This window comes from Betta splendens, chromosome 5, assembly GCF_900634795.4.
Source record: "Betta splendens chromosome 5, fBetSpl5.4, whole genome shotgun sequence".
Lineage (NCBI taxonomy): Eukaryota > Metazoa > Chordata > Actinopteri > Anabantiformes > Osphronemidae > Betta > Betta splendens.
Window position 1 is genome coordinate 2,397,793 of NC_040885.2, and position 21,177 is coordinate 2,418,969.

The 21,177-nt window shown below is 38.7% G+C and overlaps 2 protein-coding genes across 4 annotated transcripts; one reads left to right on the forward strand and one right to left on the reverse strand.

The window, feature by feature from the left end:
- Positions 1 to 691: 691 nt before the first annotated feature.
- Positions 692 to 14,762, forward strand: mitfa (melanocyte inducing transcription factor a). 3 transcript variants are annotated; one of them, XM_055508906.1, is made up of 9 exons: positions 692 to 942; positions 11,497 to 11,709; positions 11,814 to 11,915; positions 12,068 to 12,176; positions 12,338 to 12,421; positions 12,659 to 12,715; positions 12,808 to 12,883; positions 13,110 to 13,257; positions 13,900 to 14,762. In XM_055508906.1, exons 1-9 carry the CDS (start codon positions 928 to 930, stop codon positions 14,290 to 14,292), a joined length of 1,197 nt encoding a protein of 398 aa, XP_055364881.1. In that variant the 5' UTR covers positions 692 to 927; the 3' UTR covers positions 14,293 to 14,762. The 3 variants fall into 3 exon arrangements, with proteins under 3 accessions (XP_055364881.1, XP_029007670.1, XP_055364882.1); XM_029151837.3 differs by lacking the exon at positions 692 to 942 and adding an exon at positions 10,626 to 10,849; XM_055508907.1 differs by lacking the exon at positions 692 to 942 and adding an exon at positions 11,253 to 11,271.
- Positions 14,763 to 14,912: 150 nt separating this feature from the next.
- eevs (2-epi-5-epi-valiolone synthase) lies at positions 14,913 to 20,975 on the reverse strand. Its single transcript, XM_029151836.3, has 5 exons — positions 20,111 to 20,975; positions 18,670 to 19,303; positions 18,330 to 18,569; positions 17,921 to 18,173; positions 14,913 to 17,519 (listed from the first exon to the last, which is right to left on the reverse strand). Exons 1-5 carry the CDS (start codon positions 20,251 to 20,253, stop codon positions 17,422 to 17,424), a joined length of 1,368 nt encoding a protein of 455 aa, XP_029007669.1. The 5' UTR covers positions 20,254 to 20,975; the 3' UTR covers positions 14,913 to 17,421.
- Positions 20,976 to 21,177: the final 202 nt, after the last annotated feature.

Genomic DNA, 21,177 nt, shown 5'->3' on the forward strand with positions numbered 1-21,177 from the left:
CTCAGCGTGTTGTTACATAAACAACGAGTAAAGCTGTGAATTGATTTAAATGAGGTATCACAACAGAGCATTTCTTTCTAGTCTGGTGGTGCACACACAACATCTTACCTCCAAATTAAATTCTGATCTGGAGGAGTAAGGAGGGTGAACTGAATTTGGGCCTAATAAGCTTACTAATAAGTTTGGCTGTCGCACTGGGCTCATGAATTAAATTGAGTTAATGCTTGATGAAATGTCTTGGTTGGAAAGGCCTTACCTCCCTAAAATGAGGAATACGTCATTTGGAGATAAGACATGCAATTTCTAACTGTATGGGACCTGCCTCACAGCAAGAAGGTGCTGTGTTTGATTCCCAGGTGACTGGCAGGTGCAATCTTAAAAAAAGATTACCATATTAATAAAATAAAACTGTAATAAAAAAGGGTAAAATAGGCTTTTTACCTTTCTCACATTGTCTAATCTCCCTGAACCATGAACCCTTCGTTTGCCCTCACTCCAAGAACAATAACATATTCTCAGCAAAGGAATCTCTGGCTTGCTCCTCACTCAATCATGATATTGTACTCCATTACAATACCTCATCTAGCCTTGACTGACTCACGATGGCAGAGAGAAATTCCATCACTTGCGCTTAGACCCTCCCGCCTATTTTGCCCGGTCTGTTTAACTCCTGCCTCCTCTCCTTGCCCTTGGGTGGGCCGGGGTTCTCAGCGCTCCCCCGGACCTGTGCAAGTGTTTCCGGATTTATCCCCCCTCCTCCGGCTGTGACGTCACAGATCCAGAACCGTGCTCGACGGTAGAAAGGGTCAAGACCGCAGGGAGGACCCAAAAAGGAGGATCTGAGACTTCCTGCGCCACAGCGCCCAGCACACCTGCACCGTGCATGGCACGCTGCCCTGCAAGCAGGCCGCTGTGAGGCAGCCGCCCATGGAAGTTCTCAAGGTAAGCCCAGCACCACTGAACGACCGCTACCACGACGTCCGCACCTGTACAGGAGGTAGTCATGATTCGAAGCGTAGTAAATACTCTGTAGGCGAGACGGACGCTTGGGATGTGTTGCAAAAAGTTCCATCAAAACAACAAAACAAATTCAGAGTGATTAATGCCTCTGGCTACAGCAAGTTTCACATTTGTGTCAGCACAGAGACAAATGCAGTTCTTTGAGAGTAAACTGTGTTAAATCCATAATGGGGATTATCTCTTGACAGAATTCCTGTTTCCAGACATTTGGCAACTCATTTAATCCTATTTGCTCCACTACACTGGCACATTTTCATTCATTTGAGTCCTGGAATGACCAAACGAACTCTACTCTTATGAGAGTATTAAGAAAAGTGAGCTTTGTAGATGAGAGACATCGATATATAAGATAATCAAAACGGGTTTCCACTCAATTCAGTAAAAATACTTTGTGTGTTTGTTATCAGTGACTTTACTGATTAAGTTAATCCTTTACTTACTTATTTCAGGATTGAAATCTTCTGTACAACATTGCTCATTAATTTCATGGTTTTATGGACAAAACGTTCTCTTCTGCAAGTTCTTCTCTGAAGATTTGAGCAGATATTTTATTTGGGGCCAACATACATAACCTCAGATGAGGTGGTGGGGGTCTTAATTAGCCAAGTTATCTTTGAATAAAAGAATTCCATAACAATCAAATGATCAAGTGTTATGGAAAGAAGATATTTTTAATACGTGCTCTATACAAAACAAGTTGTGGCTGTTTAGCCTCAGTTGGCTGACTGGGTTGTTAGTCGGGTCAATCTACATTCATCACGAGTCACGTCATCTTAAAATCTATGTACAGCTCAACCCTGGACTCCACTATCATTTCATCATTACTGTAGGTGCCATTGCTTTCACTCTGAAATGCAACTAAAAAACTTTAGGATTTCTGAAACACACAACGACCTGCTTAGTGTTTACATCCTTTTGTCTGCGCTTGTGAAAATTACGCTTGATTTTTACCAGGAGAAATCAACCTGAGAATTCACTAAACCGATGACAGAAACCAGGTTTTCCTGTTTACGTGTCAGTTAATAAATCTACTTGCTTAAGAAAGCTGACTCTAATGTGATATAGATTATATTGTACATATAGTACATTGATCTATAAAACTTACCTCCTTTAATGGAAACTGGAAAAAAGTGACGTATCCATTAATATACACAATAACTGCCTTGCTCATGTGTCTTCCTTTATCATAGTTCCGTTCCAGTCCTACATCTTCGTTGTCGACCTCTACACTGACAAAAATGTGGAGTGAAATATACTTCACTAAACCTAGGTAGCAATTTCCACACAGAAATCCTAAGTAAATATCAGAGGGCTCATTTCATACTCATATATAGGTACACCATACTTTATAGCACATGGTAGTTTTCATTCAAGTACTCAAGTAAAACTTTTTCGGGTATTGATCCAAACAAATCAGTAGATCTTACTTACGCCACCTAACTACATTTTAATCAAAATGCATTTGCATCAATACTTATTATGATGTACATTTATGTAAGTTATATTGCAGCAATGTTTAATACATTTTTTTATTGTTTTTTTACTTTTACTTATTCTACCTTCGTATTTGTTATTTAGTATGTATTTGCAATGATAGCTTTTTATGTTTTACTTATACAATAATATTAATATGGGAAACGGCCCCAGCAGTTCGGTGTAGTGGTGCGTGCGTTCCCCTGCTGACACACAGATTGCAGGTGCAATCACCTCAGAGAGGGGAAGAACATTAGGCGTCAGTCTTTGCGTGGTAACTTTGCAAGTCAAGGGCAAAGCCACATTTATTTTTAACAGTACTGTCAATTGCATCACTGTCCACTGAAGGTCAGTAACACATATACTCTTCTCCCTTATGGTGCAACTTACAAAACAACACAGAACACATTATAAACACACGAGGACTTCACTAATTCATTTCCACCAAGCTTATAACACTATTCAACTACTATCCTTAACTATAACACTAGGAACACAGGAACCGTAATTTTTCCCATGAGTCTCAGCAGCTCAGGGGTCAAGGCCCTGGCCCACTACTATATCTTAGATGAAGTGTACAAATGTACTTTAGAATAACAAGTTTAACACTTGCTCAGTAAGAATACAGTTCAATAATACCACAAATCAAAAAGAAAAATAAACAGTTTTGTCTTACACCTGATACATATTACACTTTACTTCGATAAAAATACAAATAGTGCGCTAATTTTCGATGGATTTATGTATTAGATGGGTTTATTTGCAGAGAGTTGCCAGATTCACTTTCATTACAAGTCAAAATTACTTGATTTTGGAGGTTTTTAAAACAATGAATTATCTTATTTACTATTACTTGATATTTGTATGCAAACTTTACTTTGAAAAATTATGATGCTAGAAAATATTGGAACATAACAGTTTTTGTAAAAACTACACAGGTTAACAGTATAACATTTACAGGAGCAAAAAATCATTTTTTTCAGTGTAGCTCCGGTTTAGCTTTTTTCGGTAAGTCTTGAGCTAATTGCTTGTACTGTACATGCTTTGCAGTGTTTTTGTGCTAATCGATTTGTTTTGGCTGCCTTCACAGTGTACAGAGTTTCCTGTAGGTTTATGGTCAGTAAGCTTTTGTTTATATTTATGATTTTTAGGGCCTGTGTTTGCAGTGATCTTCATTTCCCAATATTCTTTTATTTAGAGTTTGCCACTTTACTAGCGTTTCTGTGATTTCTTTGCTATTTCACTTAATAATGCTGCTTTAAAGTAGGTGTCATCTCTGGCTGTGCTCTTGCACTTTGGATCAACGTATTGTTAGTGAGGCTGTGATAGAACCTTCCTTCACACAGTGAGATCTTTATTTGTGCTTAACCAGCACTTTACACAGGAAAGACTTCTTGCATAGTGCACCTGATCTTTAACACTAGGTATGATGCACATCGGTGCTGTAGCTAGACTCTTTGTTCTGTAAGGATTTGCATTATTTCAATACTTTGTAATTAATCTTTTTTCATTAAAAACATTTGCCGCCTGGTGACTCTTTGAAAAGAGAGCGTCAAATTGATCAACCCTAAAAATGTCACTCTGAATTGGCTTTGCATTTCTGAAAAATGGGATCAAAGATGGTTGTATACTTTTGATGCCCTCTTAAAAGCCCTTTCAAAAACCATCAGATTTAACTCCACGTGCAGACGTTGGTGGTTTACACTGACCTTTTCCTCAAACTCCAGGCATATTGACTTGAATAATGCTGCATCTTTGTGCTCTGGTTCTCGGCACAGACTCCGAGGCCTTAGACTGTGCCGAGGCCGAGCTAAGAGAGCCTTTTGTTTCTTAAACTGGATGGAGTATACCTAGAGCTCTGTTCCCAATTTTAAGTAGCCAGTAGATTCTTCAGGATAACATTTTTAAGAGAGACACGTCTGCAGAAGTTTTAAAATCTACAGCAAGAGTTTGTTTGTCCTTTTTTAGCAGTTGAGCTGGTTGTAGGCATGATAATGATGCTCCGGCAGTTTATGTAGGTACTAAATTAAACTTTATTGTTCACTGCTTAAAACAAGTGCATGTTTCTCATCCCATTCACTGTAAAGTGGACAATGAGTCTCATTCTTGGAAGAGGATGCTACATTCTTGTTAATGTTACCCTGTAGCCACAGGGCAAAGAGGAGAGAAGCTATCTCTTTGTTTTAAGCCCCTCCTTATGATGAAGTGGTCTCTCTCTGTTGTAGAGAATTGTTACTAAGGGCATTGGCAGAAAAGAAGAATCTACCACCTTAAGGCAGCACATGTAGTACGCATTCATCCGCAAATCCATTTCCTAACATCTATTTGGAGTGTTAGTCTTTGATGTTAGTGAATTAAACTTCCCGGAAAATAAACATTTTTCTTTCATGTTTTTCACTTACTCAAATGTGTAAGTGAAAGACTCCTCAAGTGTTTTTCCCCACTGTGGAAAAATAATGGTCTGTAGTTGAATGACATCTTCAACTGGCTTTGAAAGCGGCATCTGTTTGTCAATACGTAATGTAAGAACAAAGGGGACAATTTTTAGTGATGTGTTTTGATTAAATATGTTTTTTCAATGCTCTAATCGCATGCAAACTCTTCCACATCTGTGGACTATGGCTGCTTATTGTACAATATGCCTAATTCTAAAGTCAGTGGACGGTTTGGTTTCTATGATTACAGTATGAATGTTAAAGGTAATAGATCAATTCAGGAAGATATTTGAATGTCAAATCTGAGAATCACTGTTTCTGGTGTAAGGTATGCTTTCACCCGCTTCGGATGTTATCACCCATAACGAATGGGTTGATCAGAATTTATTAGCGCATTCGTAGGCCAGTAGGTGCCTGCTCAGCCTCCTCGCGAACAGCTAACAGCTAACTAAGACGCTAAGTTCAGCAGCTTTAGAGGTTATTGTGGTTAGGGTTAGGGCTGGATAACGGGTGGGGGGTTAAGGTTACAGTTAGCTAACACAATACAGCTAGCTACTTGCTAAGTTATGCTCGCTAATAAATCAAAATCAAAAACTTTGATCCTCCCGTCTGAACAACAACCGCTCAACAGCGCCCCTACTGACTTTGCTGGTTAAATCATCAGAGCCGTGATCAACCTTACGGATCAATGACAGCGACCCACTGCACCTATTCACTGCTGCCAGCAGGTAGGTGGGCACCTACAGGCCCATACGTATGGGCTGATAACCACTGATAATGACCATTGAATGGCGTGATAATGCTGATGCTTTTCTGCACAGCTACTGTACAACAAAGGATCTCTGCCTACTATAATTGCGAAAAGCTAGCTCTGATACTTGTCATTACACTAAGCAAAGCAAACAGGCTGCGATGTGAGCCCTTATTCATAAAGACATGAGAGGGATATCAATCTTCTGGGACTGCAATAATATATTACAGTAGGTCAATACAATTTGGTCCAGACAAACCCTCAGGACACAATACCACATCTGATTGAGGCTACCTACAGGTACAGTATCATCTACAGTACTCTACTATCATTTGGTTGAAGTGGTTTATACGTACAGTACAGATAACATGTCATATCATGTGACCTCTTTTCTCAGTAGAGATTAACTGTAACCAAACTAACCTCTTTATTAGTAAGTCAGATTTTCCAAACTAAAAGGAAATCAAATTCTATGATGCTATCACAGAGTGCATTTTTTGAAGCTTATGCAGAAATATTATTCACAGTTGCTTTAAAAAGGGGAAGTCCACTTCTGAGATTTGTAGAAACAACCAATGCTGGAACATGTGTTTATCTGATGTGTGGTCAGAAGGACGGAAGGGGTTCAAAGATAAAACCAGCAATAATAGAAAAAAGGAACCATCTAGACAGGGATACTTACTAAATCTGTTGATGTGGAAAGGTAAGAGGGTTCACAACCAAATGCTGATCATAAAACTGCTTTTCGCAATTTCTCACACAGCAGATTTTCTCCACTATTAATCTAATTAAAGCATAGCTTTGTGTAAATGCCAGCATTCATAGACATTAAGTGTAAACAAACAAAATACCATACACATGCTGTACTTGGTTATATTTTTTATATATTACCACCTTCTACTATGCATGCTATTATTATTCATTCTGTCATATTACCTCTAAATTTATTTAGGTTCATCAGTGTTGTTGTTCTCAATGTGTTTTCACTTGGCCGACGTGTTCTGTACTGGACAGTAGTTACAGTAATCACAGCCAGAGTCTCTCAGAGACTGTGCAGTCGGTCGGAACCATCGTTAGATTATAACCTAATGAGGTTACTTTGTACACCACTTTCAGACAAACTCTTGTGTTGAATAGGCACAATGTTTCCTTTTCCTTAGATCCAAAATGACCTCATAGACATGTGTCTGATGATCAACTTTTGGATTTCTGCTGACTTATAACTGAAGTGATCTGATAAAAAGGGTGCTATAGTGTGTTACATATCATTAAATGAATCTACTTGTACATATGACTAAATCATATTAATGTCAATAATGACATTTAAACGGTAAATGGTCCACATTTATATAGCGCATTTAAACACCCATTCCGGGATCCAAAGCGCTTTACAGTAGTTTCTGATCCACCCATGCTCTCTCACTTTCACACACTGATGCCAGCAGCTGCCATACAAGGCACTCACTCGAACACACTTGGGGTTTTAAAGGGGACTGTGTAAACTGACATGACGTTCACGTCACAACTGTAAATACTGGAGAATTTAGTGTGGCCAGTTGTAGAATATCAACCTGCCTGCTGTGTGGACTGTGTTTCTGTACAGTATGTGTTCAGTTTCAGTTAAAGGATAAAAGTTGTAACAAAAGCCTGTTCTAATTTGGGATAGAGATTAAGGGCTGAGGGCTGAGGCAATTAGTGTGTTATTCAATCTTGACCCTTATCTGTTTTGATAATTGATTAAGTTATGTATCAAGAAAAATTCCCAGACAGTTTTCTGCCTTTCTCTATTTTTGTAATCTTCAAAATATTTAAACTGTAACTGTGCCAGAATTCTAATACACACATACACACTTTACCGTACTTTCTGCTGTGATAACAGTCACTGACATAAAGGACAGGTCAAACCTAACAAAAAATGGCCCCTCAAACTGTTGCAGACCGACCAAAAAGTCCCCATGTTCCAAAAATGTCCCCACTTTGGTAGATAAGTACTTTTTTTGGTTCTGGCTGTGAACATGAACATGAAAGCAACAAAAAAAATCGCTATCTACAGTATATATCTATATCCATCTATCTATATGCAGTCCAAATATAGAAACAGTGCATGGATATTTCTGTTACTTCATGTTTTACTAATCTATCAATTTTCCATTGCCCATGTGTCGTATTGGCTCCCGGGTCTTTAATGATTTAGGAGCAACGTGTTAGCAGTCAGTAGCGCTACTATAGCCTTCATATTAGTTTAAGCACACAGTAAATGTTTACCAATCTCTTTAACTAATTGCCCTCAAGTGTGACTTGTTGCCAAGGAAGGAAGACACAGAATGGAGCTGGTCGAGAGGTATGAATGGATCCGTTTCTTTTCAGGGGTCAGGGAGTGACGACTATCTCCCGAAATGTTATTGGCCCCCGGGGCATAGGCCTCAAACATAGACCCATGTGCTCTCCTTGAGAAGGTAATAAACCTCTGTCTCACAAAGAGTCTGTGAATACAGTGCAAGCTTGGCTTGCTGAAGGGATAAATGAAATGCTTCCCTTGTTAATAGTTCTCCCTCAACCCAAAGGTTTAGCTAAAGGAAAAGGCCACACTATGGAGGGGAGACAAAGAAACGCTCTTCTATGTGATTACAAAGACGGCTTTCTCTGCTTTATCATCTACAGCTCTGTCCAGCCAGGGGGCTCTCCCCCTGTGTTGGTGTTCACCTCTCCAGCTACTTCATGAATTTCCAATAATCCTAACAAAGATGCGATGCTCCAAGATTTTACATCAATTATCTGCGTGACTGGTTGTTCTTCGTTACACGTGAGGAGCCCGATAAGCGGACCTATTCCATGAATGTATGTTAAGTTCTGGACATAGGCTGGTGTTCAACATCACGAATAAAAGAGCATGAAATGGGTTTTCACTGCAATGTACTGTAAAAGTGTTTGCTTCTTTGTGCTATGGTGGTTGGGGAATTCACATTAGCATTGAGGCTGGGAAGATGTACAGTGAAAACTGTCTATAATCAATGTTTCCGTTTGTCTAATAGCAAAAAGTTTAATGTACGTTCCGAGTGCATAAATAATTTGGCAAAGTCCTCATAGGTTAAAATACAGAGCCTCATTTGGAGAAGAATCTGGCGTGATATTGATGTTATCTCTCTGCGGGGTAATGATTATAGCCTCAAAACCTACAATAATTATGCACAACAAACACATACAGTTCAGTACGCAACTTGTCTAATACTGATGTAAGCTTGAAACAAGCAAAACATTATGAATAAGAAAGTCTGTATTCATTGTTACTGTTATACTTAAATCATTACCTATTCACTAAATAGGATTTTAGATGAGTTACATTTTCTAAAGAGCAGAATAAACATGTGTGTTATTAATAATAAAAATTTGCAAATGTAAACACCCTCTCACCCTAAGGCTAATAAGCTACTGCAGGGACTAATATGACTGTATAGACTTATTGTATGTCCACTTGGACAAAGGGCCTAACTGATACCCCACAAACCATAGCACAAACCATAGCACAGACCATAGCACAGACCATAACATAGACAATAGCACGCAGTCATACAGAAGAGCCTTCCTTACTAAAAAATATAAAATATTATATAATGTATAATATATACATATACATATAATGTATAATGCACAAATTACTTTGTGTTTGGTCATATTTCAATGCTTGATAACATTTATGCATTAATAAGTCCACATTTAAATCTTGATAATTAACTATCTGTAACAAGAAAGCAACAAGCGTGTACAGACTGAACTCCAGATCACTGACCTTGTATCTTTTTGTTTAGAATTAAAGGCTTTTTGTTGAAAACGCTAAAGATTTCAAACCATCCTCCTCATAAGAAAAAGTGTTTAACACCAAATTAAAAAAAAAAATATGTGACACAACATAAATCTTTGTGGTTCAGCCAGGACTTCCCCCTTGAAAAATGTACAGTTTTGCTTGTACTGTAAGTCACAAATGACACAATACCTAAGAAATGATCAGTTATGCAATTGGATAAATACGATTATTATCAGTGAGTAAAAACACTTCATGACTGGCAAAGGTTCTGAAAAGCTCTGGGTGATGGTATCTTTCATCTTTCAGTAGAAACTCAATTCCTTGAAGCTATAAAATATTTTCTTCTATGTATGTCAAAGACTAGAAACTGTTCACAGTGATGTTCCATCCTATTCTATTTTCTCAAATCTGTAAAAAATCTACACTCAGCTATCTAACTTTTCATCCCCTGCTTATTTCTTCTTCAGTTCCAAATTTAAATTTATTTTGTAGTAATTTATTCAGTGTGTATTTTTAGGAGAAAGATTTCTGGATTCTGCTGTGATTCCACTTTGTTTCCTCCAAAGGTCTGGTTGTACACAGCTCTGGTTGTTCCCTTTGGGCAGCTTGCAGTGCATCACTGATTGTGGCATGATCAACTGATTTACAAATATAAATTCTACTGCATAAAAGGTTTCGAAGACAATGCACTAAAACTACTTTATGTTCTATTCATTCTTGAGTTGGGACACAAAAAAAAGATCGCATTAAATATAGACCGAACAAAGCTACAAATTGTGTCTAATTGTTCAAATATTCATGTTAAAGTTTGAAATCGAGCTGTTCATCATGTTTATCCTGCAGATGGTTAAACATAATTAACCACTTGAAATCAAAGAAACGTGTGGAGTTTTAAAAGGCCGTGCATTTCTGTTTCCAAACGGCAAGTTTGTAGCCAAACAGTGGCGTTAGTTGTGCTGCTGCTGCTCAGAACAAATAGTGGTTTATACCAGAAGAGCAGAACTAAAGATTAAAAGTTAGCTGGCCTTAAGCAAGCTTCAGTTCACAGATTACTGTCCAATCAGGAGAAAGACTCCTTTGTTAGTTGGAGGTGGTGACGTCAAATGGCTTCTATAAAGACATAAATTCATAGTTAAGATGGAACAACACAGTGGGAGGATGAGTCTAAGTCCTCCTCCATGTCTTAACTTGCATAACTAATTTGCTTTGAGTTCTGGATAAATTGAAAAGGACTAGTGACTGCTCTCAGATTTGCACAAACTAGCTTGTTGTTCACACTGTGCTAGCAGCATAAAGGGATTATATAGGTCTAAGGTACTAGTCCACCCAGAAAACATGTTGGAGATGCTTCAATACAGCCACTATCAGGTGAGACGTGTTGAGACTTTCTATACATTAGAAATTATGGATTAATTTAACACACTTATCAAATGTTTCTATAAAAGAATAATGGATAGAAGTCCACTTTTTGCATTGCTGAAAATATTGTGTGAACTACAGTATACAATGTGATCTAACTAAGATTAGTGTCAATGTATTAATGGCAATGGTCTGTTCATTAATAATTAAAGGATAAAATGGTATTTAATGTAATTCATTTGAAGTGAAAAGTTTTGTTTGAGCATGTCTGCAAGTGCAAGTGCATTTGTTTTCTGTGACCTTCATAATACAGCACGGTAGTAAAGCTTGATTCATACAGTATTGGTTTCACTGTCACAGCATATTGAACCTAAAATGTCTTCACAGGTTTTACTTATTTGAATTATTCTGTCATCATCACATTCCAACAGGTGTGAAGCCTTATTTCAGATCAACATCAATGTTTTCCTTAAAATGTTTTAACAACATAACACATGAGTACTTACATGAGTCATGACATTTATTGGCAACAGCCATTGTTTATGTTGCTTCATCTTCATTTTTAACCCCACAATAGACAAATGCATCTACTGAATCTTAAGAAATAAAAAAGAATGAGTCTGACTAATGCTTAAGGCACTTACTGCTGTAAATAGGTGCAGTCCCACCTGGAGAACCCCAGCAAGTACCACATCCAGCAGGACGGGAGGCAGCAGGTGAGGCAGTACCTGTCCACCACACTGGGTGGTAAAACAGGAAGCCAGTGCCCAAGCCAGCCACCGGAGCACGGTATGCCACCCGGGCCTGGCAGCAGTGCCCCCAACAGTCCCATGGCCCTGCTCACGCTCAGCTCCAGCTGTGAAAAAGAGGTATAGCTAAAGCTTATTACTTAGCGTTTGACCTTCCATTCGATCCACATACTCTAGTTCTGTTGTAAGTGTTGTTATTAAATCGACCATTTTATGCCTCACAGATACAGATGGATGATGTCATCGATGACATTATTAGCTTGGAGTCAAGTTACAATGAAGATGTCCTTGGACTAATGGACCCAGCTCTGCAAATTAACAACGCGGTAATTTTTTTAAACTGTGATCTAAAAGAACAAGCTGTGTACTGAAAACAAATTCTTATTAGATTTTGCATAGTAATAATATGGATCTAAAATTAATCATGTCCTCACCCCAAAGCATGTACTATAATTATTTCTCATTGCTGTGTTTGTAGCTCCCTGTGTCTGGGAACTTACTGGATGTATATGGCAACCAGGGACTTCCAATCCCAGGTCTGGCCATTAGCAGCTCCTGCCCACCCAACATTAAAAGGGAATACACAGGTAAAATACAGTAGTGAGAAAACATTTTGGATAATGTAAACACTGTAGGTAGTCTTTGTATTTGCTTATTGCACTGCTGATGTAGGCAATATTACTATTGTTTGCAATTGGAAAGTGCACAACATACTAATACCTAATTATTTGCCAAATAATCTCTTCAGCTTCTGGCATGAAGCAAGTACTGGACAAGCCTGGGTCCAGTGGCCAGTATGAAAACTATCAAAGGCCAGAGGGATTTCCAGTAGGTAAGCAAAGGAAAATGTAGCAAGTAAAAAAGTTGAACTGAACTGTTTTCTTTTTGTGTTTTGCGTTTGATTAAATCACACACAATAATAATACACGAGCAATAGCAAATACAGTAAAAGTTAATTCTTTGATTTCTTCTATAATCTTAAAAATCCGACATCATTCCATTCCTTTGTTTCTCATTCTATTCTATTGCCATTACTTATTTCATTACTTGTGACTGATTTGATTCACAGAGGCTGAAGTTCGTGCACTTGCTAAAGAAAGACAGAAAAAAGACAATCACAATTTAAGTAAGTTTATATATTAAATTATTAAATTGTTTAAGTATTTCTTACTCCTTCATAAAGGACTATTTACTATTTAAGTTTTATGTTGACTGTAGTTGAACGAAGGCGGAGGTTCAATATCAACGATCGCATCAAAGAGCTGGGAACTCTGATACCCAAGTCTAATGACCCGTAAGTGTCCCTTCTATATGTCTCCATGTGCATGTGAATGCATGTGCCCATCCATTAATCAGCATGTCTACTTATTAACCACATTCTTAACACCCCCCTTTCAAGTATTGAAGTGTCCTTTAAGTATAATTGTTCATTTGCTCAAAGGGGCTGTAAAAAACTCTGCTGTTCTGGTCAGCCGGTCAGCTGATTTTGACTGTAGACCTTTGTCTCCTCCATACCCCAGAGACATGCGCTGGAATAAGGGCACCATTCTCAAAGCATCTGTGGACTATATCAGGAAGCTCCAGCGAGAGCAGCAACGAGCCAAAGAGCTTGAGTGCAGACAGAGGAAGCTGGAGCACACAAACCGCCATCTAATGCTTCGTATACAGGTCAGTTGTTCCAAGGTGGCAACAATAAAGAGAACCATAAGTACTGTACAAGCCAACTAGTAAAACAATAAACCACAACAAGCCACCAAATGGACAAAGATCTACAACAGATACTGTATACTGTAGCATCTAAAGGCCAACATTGGCCTCAGCAAAGATTCAGTAATGTACTGTATCATTCCTTATTGTAGTTATTGCAGGTTTACTCTACACAAAGGTCACACAAATCGAGCAGCACAGTCACAATCACATTAAAAACGTGTCAGGAAGACAATGCTATTCATCATTTCTTTCCAAGTGCAGACTGGGTGGGTAGTGCTGTTTCACGTGACTCCCACTGCTTTGCAATGGCACATTTGTCAGGACAATGTTGAGGGCAGGTCCACTTAACTGTTTATGGACTTACAATTTCCATACGACAGGATATCTAGTTAAAAGCATGCAGCAAATAAGTCAGCAGTTGGTGCAGTACAATATGCATGTAACCAGTTTTATCCAGTTAACAATGCAGTTAAGTGGTCACACCGCTTAAATTGTATCTGTGTTTTGAACCCTTGTCTTATTTGAAGTAATGAAACATATACTTTTATGTGTTTTTTTACACATCTGCCTTTCATTTTGTTCATATCTAAATACCTATAGGAGTTGGAGATCCAGGCCCGGGCGCATGGGCTCACAGTGGTGTCCTCCCCCTCTGTCTGCACATCAGAACTGATGGCCCGAGCTATTAAACAGGAACCCGTCCTGGGTGACTGCCCATCAGACCTTTACAGTTCAGCCCCAGACATGTCCCCCCCAACAACACTGGACCTAAACAATGGCACCATCACCTTCGACCAGATGCCTGCAGATGGTGGGGACACTTACGGAAACTCCAGAACCTGTAAAATGAAGGAGCTGATAAGGGACAACACCCTGTCGCCTATTTCCCCGAGTGATCCTCTGCTGACCTCAATGTCCCCGGAGGGGTCCAACAAGGTCAGCAGCCGCCACAGTTCCAGTTCGAGTATGGAGGAGAAGGAACATGGCTGTTAGCGTTGTGTAGTACCATAAGCCTAGATGACACTGACGTTTTTCATACTTTTTGCCTATTTCATGTTAAACTGTTCAAAAGTTATATTTTACCATGACCTTTTATGTTCTCTGATATACACAGGCCTTGTGCAGCCATCTGATTTTGAAAATGGCATAAATGCACATATTATAAACTGGTACTTAAATATAAGTAGTTACGTAGATATCGATATAAATGCGCAGTATTGTTTTCCCCATTTAAAATTTTGATTTGTATTTTGAACAAGTAACAGGTATTACTATTACCATGAGTATTATTATATTAATAGCATTTATTTATTTTGTGTTTTTATCAATATGGATTGTAATTTATAAGACTCCGTTTTTTAATCAAACTCTAACATAATCCTACACATCACAACTAGTTCGCAGGTCATGTTATAAAGAATGTTTGTAGATGTACAGCGTCACAAAAATATTTTTTATCAACAGTTAAGTGTGATCTCCATTATCTTTACACTTCCTACTGTGTCAAGTACAGGTCATTGGTGGCATATATATTTTTAATGGTTGCTATCTATTGCGAAACCAACATGCCTTTATATATATTATATTGAACTGTAAAATAATTTTAGTTTGTGTGTAAATAATACAACGTATAAACTGGTATATCATTCTCAATAGTTATCTATCATTTAATGTGCAGGTTCAGACTTATGAGACTGTGTAGCAGAAGAAATTTCTACTCAATTTTTGTACACAATAATAATTACTTTTTTGGCATTTTGGCCTGTATACAGTCATTTTTATCCACCTACCCCAATTTTAGAGAGCTACACATGACGGATCACTATATGTCAAGTATTCTCACAAGCACTAAAAAAGCCTAAAGGTTGTTGTTGTTGTGAGTATTACATTTGAGCATGACAATTGAAGCCCAAGATGTAGAAAGGAAGCTCTTATTAGTTGAATAAACAATCAATAGCACTAGCACACGTAGCACACGTAAATAAAGAGTAAAAATCTGGGGGTGCCCAGTACAAAGTTTAAATTGTTCTTCTATATTTTTATTCACAGCACATTGTATCATTACATCTAGGATTAAGCATTGTAACAAGTTGACAGTTGAAACATGATGACTGGGCTAAAGCATTTTCAAGAAGGTACCGGAAGTGGTGTTTCTGCTCTGCAGTAGTCAGTACTACAGTATATGATGGCCATGATGGCTTTAATGCTGCGGTTGTGTCAATAAATTGGTGCGTGTGAGCACTGGCAAGGACATACAGTATTGTACCCATATTGTAGAAAAACAAGATGGAGGATCCAGATGCACAACCAACAAGAATAATGAGTAAAACCTTTAAATAAACTAAAGACAAGTATACAAACGCAAGAGGGGCTAACAGCAAAAGTACAGAAAAATATAAACTACTGTAACAACAACAACAACAACAAGAACCACTCAAAAAAAAAAAAAACTCAAACCCTACTGTAACAACTAGTAATACAGTGGATACAAAGCATTAACTAAAGAACCAGGATAGCAACGAGCAACACACTAAGAACGAACAAACCTACTGTAGTAACATGCAGCTACAGCACAAACAGGCCTGAAATAAAGGTAAGCACACAGATACAGTAAGCAACAGCACAGCAACACATCCAAGTGGCAGCAGGAAAAAGACTAACAGGTAAAAGTAACACAGGAACAAACCTATGACTAAGGTGTGTAGAGAAAGTTCCTATGGCCACAGGTGTAAGCCATTGACATGATTACAAGAGAGGAAGCAGGAAGTGTTACACTATAAATACTGATTTACTATTATCAATTAGCTGCTTGTCAGTACATGAAGGTATTAGAGATGTTAGCTTAAAGCTCTTTTTGCACCACACGATGGCACTATATTGTAATATATTTTGACAACATATTTTTAAACTTGAAATTCATTAGTGCTACTATAATATATATAAACCTTGACATTGTTGGTCGTACTGTATTTAGAACAAACTTGTGCAATAACGTTCTGTGACTGTTGACAGACAAATCTTACATTCATAATGTGTGTTTCATTAACCTTATATGGAGTCAAATTAGGGTCAGTTTTCATTTGTGCGTGCGTAAACCCGTACGTAAACAGATTTGTAGACTTAGTGGTTCTATAACATGCTTACACTTATAATTTGGTGTGTTAAAATTACGCACGAATTGTGACTAAATTTACAAGTAAAAGACCTTAATTTGCCTCCACACTCTGATTAGCTAATGAACAAGGAAGTTGTCACAGTCCTTTGTACAGTAGTGGCACAGCAGATCCTGAAAGCTCCACAAGCAGCAACAAGCTAGTCCACTGACTGACGACTTTAATTATGTTTAATGATAAGACAGACATGACAGCTCATATTCATGTGTATGAAGTTTGACGTTACTCTTGTGATTTGTGGAGGTGATGCAGTTATGCAAACGTTAAACTGGTGTTTTGATTAGACATTAATTTAGCATGTTAGCCGACAGGCTATTACAGTAGCAATGCCATGCTATGTTATAATGCAGCCAAATTTATAATAACAAATTTTGCCACGATTTGTGCGTAATTTTAATGTCCTGATTTGATATGCAAGCAAGTACAAATCTGGTTACTCATGCACACATCTGGTTACACATGCACAGATGGGTTTATGCACGCAAAGGTTGGTTTTACACGGGTGTGATCACACGTGTGATTACGCACGCACAAATCTAATCTGACCTAATTTGACTTTATAACCTTAAGCTTAGCCAAAAATTCCATTTGAGGGCAGGGCTCTTTACTCATTACATGCACACTCTTTCATAAACACAAAAACATTTATTGAAGCTTATACTGTATGTTCACAGTCAAGTAGCAAACAGTTAGAAAGCTGATGAATCATTTGGTGACAATTATAAAACCACTTGTTTTGAACTGTTAACAAAAATGTATGTAAATATGTTTGTGATATGAAAAAATTTCCAACCTATTGAAATTTTTAGACAAATCATTTAGATTTTGTTGCCATAATACACAGTAATATAAGTCAGTACTATTCTTCCCAACATTATAAACAACTAAAATATACAACACACAATTCCCTTCAAAATGAAAAATATTCTCTAAAGTTCAACTGATACAGTTAAGGGTCACAGCTGCTGTGAGAAGACATGCTCAGCTCCCCACACCACTTCTCATGAGCTCTGTGCAGGATCTCGTAAGATGTGGTATTAAAGATTTCTGTGAAGAGAGCAAGGAGAGCAAAGAGTGAACATTAACATGTGTATACAGTATATAACAGAACACTGGATAAGGATAATACCAATTTGATAATTAATTAATCGCTAGTCTATTACTGTATGCTAATAACCTGCTAACCAGCCTAGCCTAACACACACTGTGTTCTCCCCCAGATACAGCTCATCTTCACAATAAGAGTCTCTGACTTCAACTACAATACAATTTGGCACTGTGGTTATTACTGTACTAGAGTATCTACAATACACAATGAACTGTTCTGCTGTCTAATCTGAATGAATATACAGTCAATCATTACGACATATTTGCTAAAGATTGAGTTTTAGGCTGTTTGGACCAAGTAGTCTTCTTGGTGAAGACAGTCCTACTGTATTCATCATTACCTGCTTGACCAAGACCCACAGGCAGCGGCATTCGAACCAGGCCCCCAGAGTGCTTCAGCCTGTCTTGCAGGGACTTCTGTATGAGCTCCATGGTGACCTCCTCATGCCACACGGGCAGCTCCAGGCCGACCATGCAGCGGATGATCCTTTGTTTCTCATCTTCTGACAACAGGCCGCACTCCTGAGCTACATAAACCATGTACGACATGTCGATGTTCACTGCCTCACCGTGCAGCAGTGATGGCAGGACTTTCTGTATGGCAAAGAAAAGTGAGAAGAACCAAAACAGTGTTACCAGTTTTACTGTATCTCAGTACTGTGGCAGACTTACAATGCATTAAATGTATTATTATTGTAATAAGGTATTTATCATATAAACAACTAAATACAAACTTGAGTAAGTTTGTACCATCTCTAACGCTGGACTAATAAGGTGGCCGAAGTCCACAAGCCTGTTTAGGTCGTCTTCCCAGAGGTTAGGGGCAAGCTCCTCCAGCATGGTTGTGATGGCTATGCGAGTTGCTCGTGACGCAGCCTGGAAACTGCTTTGCCCATAAATACTTCCAGCATCCTGGAATTTAGTTTCCAAGAGCATTCTGCCATGTTTGTCAAGGAGCTCAAAGAGGCCTCTGTGTTTCATCAAGGCCATCTAAAGACAAAATGCAAACAAGATATAGATACGAATGAATACGTATCTAAACATTTTTTAAAAGAATTGTTGGACATTGATGGATTTTAGAGAACAGTACCTTCAGCATCTCAGCCACACCATTGCAGATGTGGCGTCGGGGAAGAGTTTGTATGAAGGACAGGTCGAGGAAAGCAGCGGTGGGTGGAATGTAGGTGCCCAGCTTATTCTTGCAGTTTGCAAAGTTGACCCCCGTCTTTGCGCCCACGCTCGCGTCGATGTAGGACAACAGCGTTGTGGGGACTCTGATGTAAGGGGTGCGTCTCCTGTAGAGAGAGGCAGCCAGGCCCACGATGTCCAGACAGACCCCTCCACCAATGGCAATGATGGGCTCCGTGCGGCGGTCGAGGCAGAAGTTGTTCACTTCTTCAAGGATAGTCAAGGCCACTTCCATCGACTTGTTCTCCTCAGTCGTGGGCAGAGCCAGGATCTTGTACAGGACATTGTGGAACTCTAGGTACTCTGTTATCTTGGCCCCATAGATTTTGTAGACTTCTTGGTCAACGACCACGAAGCGCTTGAGTGGCTTGTTCAACGCTTTGATTTCCTCCAGATGCTGTGGGTCGGTGATGTGCCCCAGCAGCAGGGTGTCGCTGTTCGGGTCCAGCAAGCCTCGAGTCTCAGTTACCTTGTAAGTGAAGGTAATGGGGCTGATCACTGTCCACGTGGTGTCCTTCACGGTGGAAGTTTCAAAGCTGCCACACAAAACAAATGAGCAGTGATCATTATAATAACTCACTGACACTTGCAACAATAATTATGCAATAATATTCACTCTTGTCTGATTCAAACAGTTTTATGTTTATGGATATTATTTAGTCTGCAATTTTTGATTAAAAGAAAAAAATGCACTTAAACTGTGACAAAGGTAACTTGATACCAGCAACCTATCCTCCAAATACGCCAAACGTCACTGAGCAGTAAACATCAAATACTGTAACAACTGATATTAACTGCATCCTCTTCTCAAGTCTATCAGACCGGCGCCTTGTCTGAGTCTCAAGGACCAAAACGTCTTGTTCTTGTTTTGGCTAAGGAATGGAAAAGTATTACCAGACCCACACTCTTCAGTGAGCAAACATGACACAGGACAAGAAGTTATCTACAGTATCCAAAGCAAAAGAGCAGGTGTTCTGTGTCATTTTTGTGGCCTTAAGGTGTCAGTCACATGAACTCAAAAGGAATTTTGTTAGCGTTAAATCTCTTACAGTACTTCCTCATCTCTACAGTACAGCCTTCAGTTTCACTGTACTGTATCAGTGCTGACTTTCCACCACAAATGCTGAGGTTTTTTAAAAGTGTCAACAGCAAAATTTACGGCATATTGAAATCAATGGACCTGGTTTCTGTAGGAATCCATAGGTTTACTTTTAAAGGAGTCTCCTCTCGTGCATTACAAAACAAACATCATAAAAACAAGTCAAAATCATACTTTACATTGTACTTCTGCTTTTATTTACAATTCCAGTTACTGTGAGAAAAGGGAAAATTGTTGTACTCACATTTTTGCAGCAGAGACACAGTCCACTTTGTTTTTATTGACCTTCTTCCCCAGCTTCCGCTTCCAGGTGTCTTTGACTCGTACTAACCTAAACTCGGTTTTCTTTTCTTTTGCAGCGTTGTCTCTAACATGAACCTTTCCCATTCTTAAAAGTAACAACTGAAAGTGTGAAAGGAGATAGTGACAGTCTTAATGGCAGTCTCACTGGAGGAGTGAATATATAGGTATAGTATTAGGAGGAGGGAGGGGCATTTTCTTCCAGTTTACTTCACATGTCGTTGCATGTTTTTTTTTACTTATACAATTTTTGTGTAAGTGCTTTGTGTAACACTAAAGAGTCCAGCTTTTTAAGCACTAATGAACATAATTTCTTTAGCTTATAACATGTCAGTCATTACATAAAGATAAAGGCAAGCCATAACCAAGAGAATGACACAACTTTGACGCTCTGGGGAGAAGGCACAGCTATAGACAGGTCTGGCTGGTCACAAGAGTAATTATCCAGGTGTGAAAAACAACATGTTTGAGCTATATCCTAAAGCTTTTTCAGGATCCTCTAACGTAATCAAACCTCCTCATGTTGAAAGGGTCTGTACCATCTGTGGGCATTTAACTTAAATGTGCTACTGAGTGTTTTTAACAGACAATATTGGTGATGCACGCCCCTTAGTTCAATTATAGCCCATGATCACTGCTGAGAAAGGAAGACTGTTCTAGTGTTTAAATCAAGGTTATTGCCTGAAGACATGCATCAGGCTTTTTAGTTATGCAGTCAGGTGAACTCTGTGAACTGTTAGAGTAAGGTATAGTTGAGTCTTTAGTAACAGACTTAAGTGTGCATTTTAATTTGTCCCGAGCTGCAAGGCTGATACCCAGCGGTACAATATATGTGGCTGGTGCAGCACACGGCACAGGACTGGTACTCCAGTAGATCAGAACAAAGAAAAAAATATTTATAAAGTATATATAATGTTTCTACACAATAGATGTATATTGATTCTGATATTTCTAAAGCCTTACAGTTTAGCTGTACTGTAGTTCATACAGTATGTGTTTCAGCTGAATCTG

Bases quoted from the DNA above. Each gene is read 5' to 3' on its own strand.
- eevs (XM_029151836.3), bottom strand. From the start codon at position 20,253: ATGGGAAAGGTTCATGTTAGAGACAACGCTGCAAAAGAAAAGAAAACC. The intron at 18,570-18,669 runs GTACTGTTCTCT...TTTTGTCTTTAG, and splicing joins GTGTGGCTGAGATGCTGAAG to ATGGCCTTGATGAAACACAG. The intron at 17,520-17,920 runs GTAATGATGAAT...CTCTCTTCACAG, and splicing joins TGTGGGTCTTGGTCAAGCAG to AAATCTTTAATACCACATCT.
- mitfa (XM_029151837.3), top strand. From the start codon at position 10,817: ATGTTGGAGATGCTTCAATACAGCCACTATCAG. The intron at 12,716-12,807 runs GTAAGTTTATAT...TGTTGACTGTAG, and splicing joins AAAAGACAATCACAATTTAA to TTGAACGAAGGCGGAGGTTC. The intron at 12,884-13,109 runs GTAAGTGTCCCT...TCCATACCCCAG, and splicing joins ATACCCAAGTCTAATGACCC to AGACATGCGCTGGAATAAGG.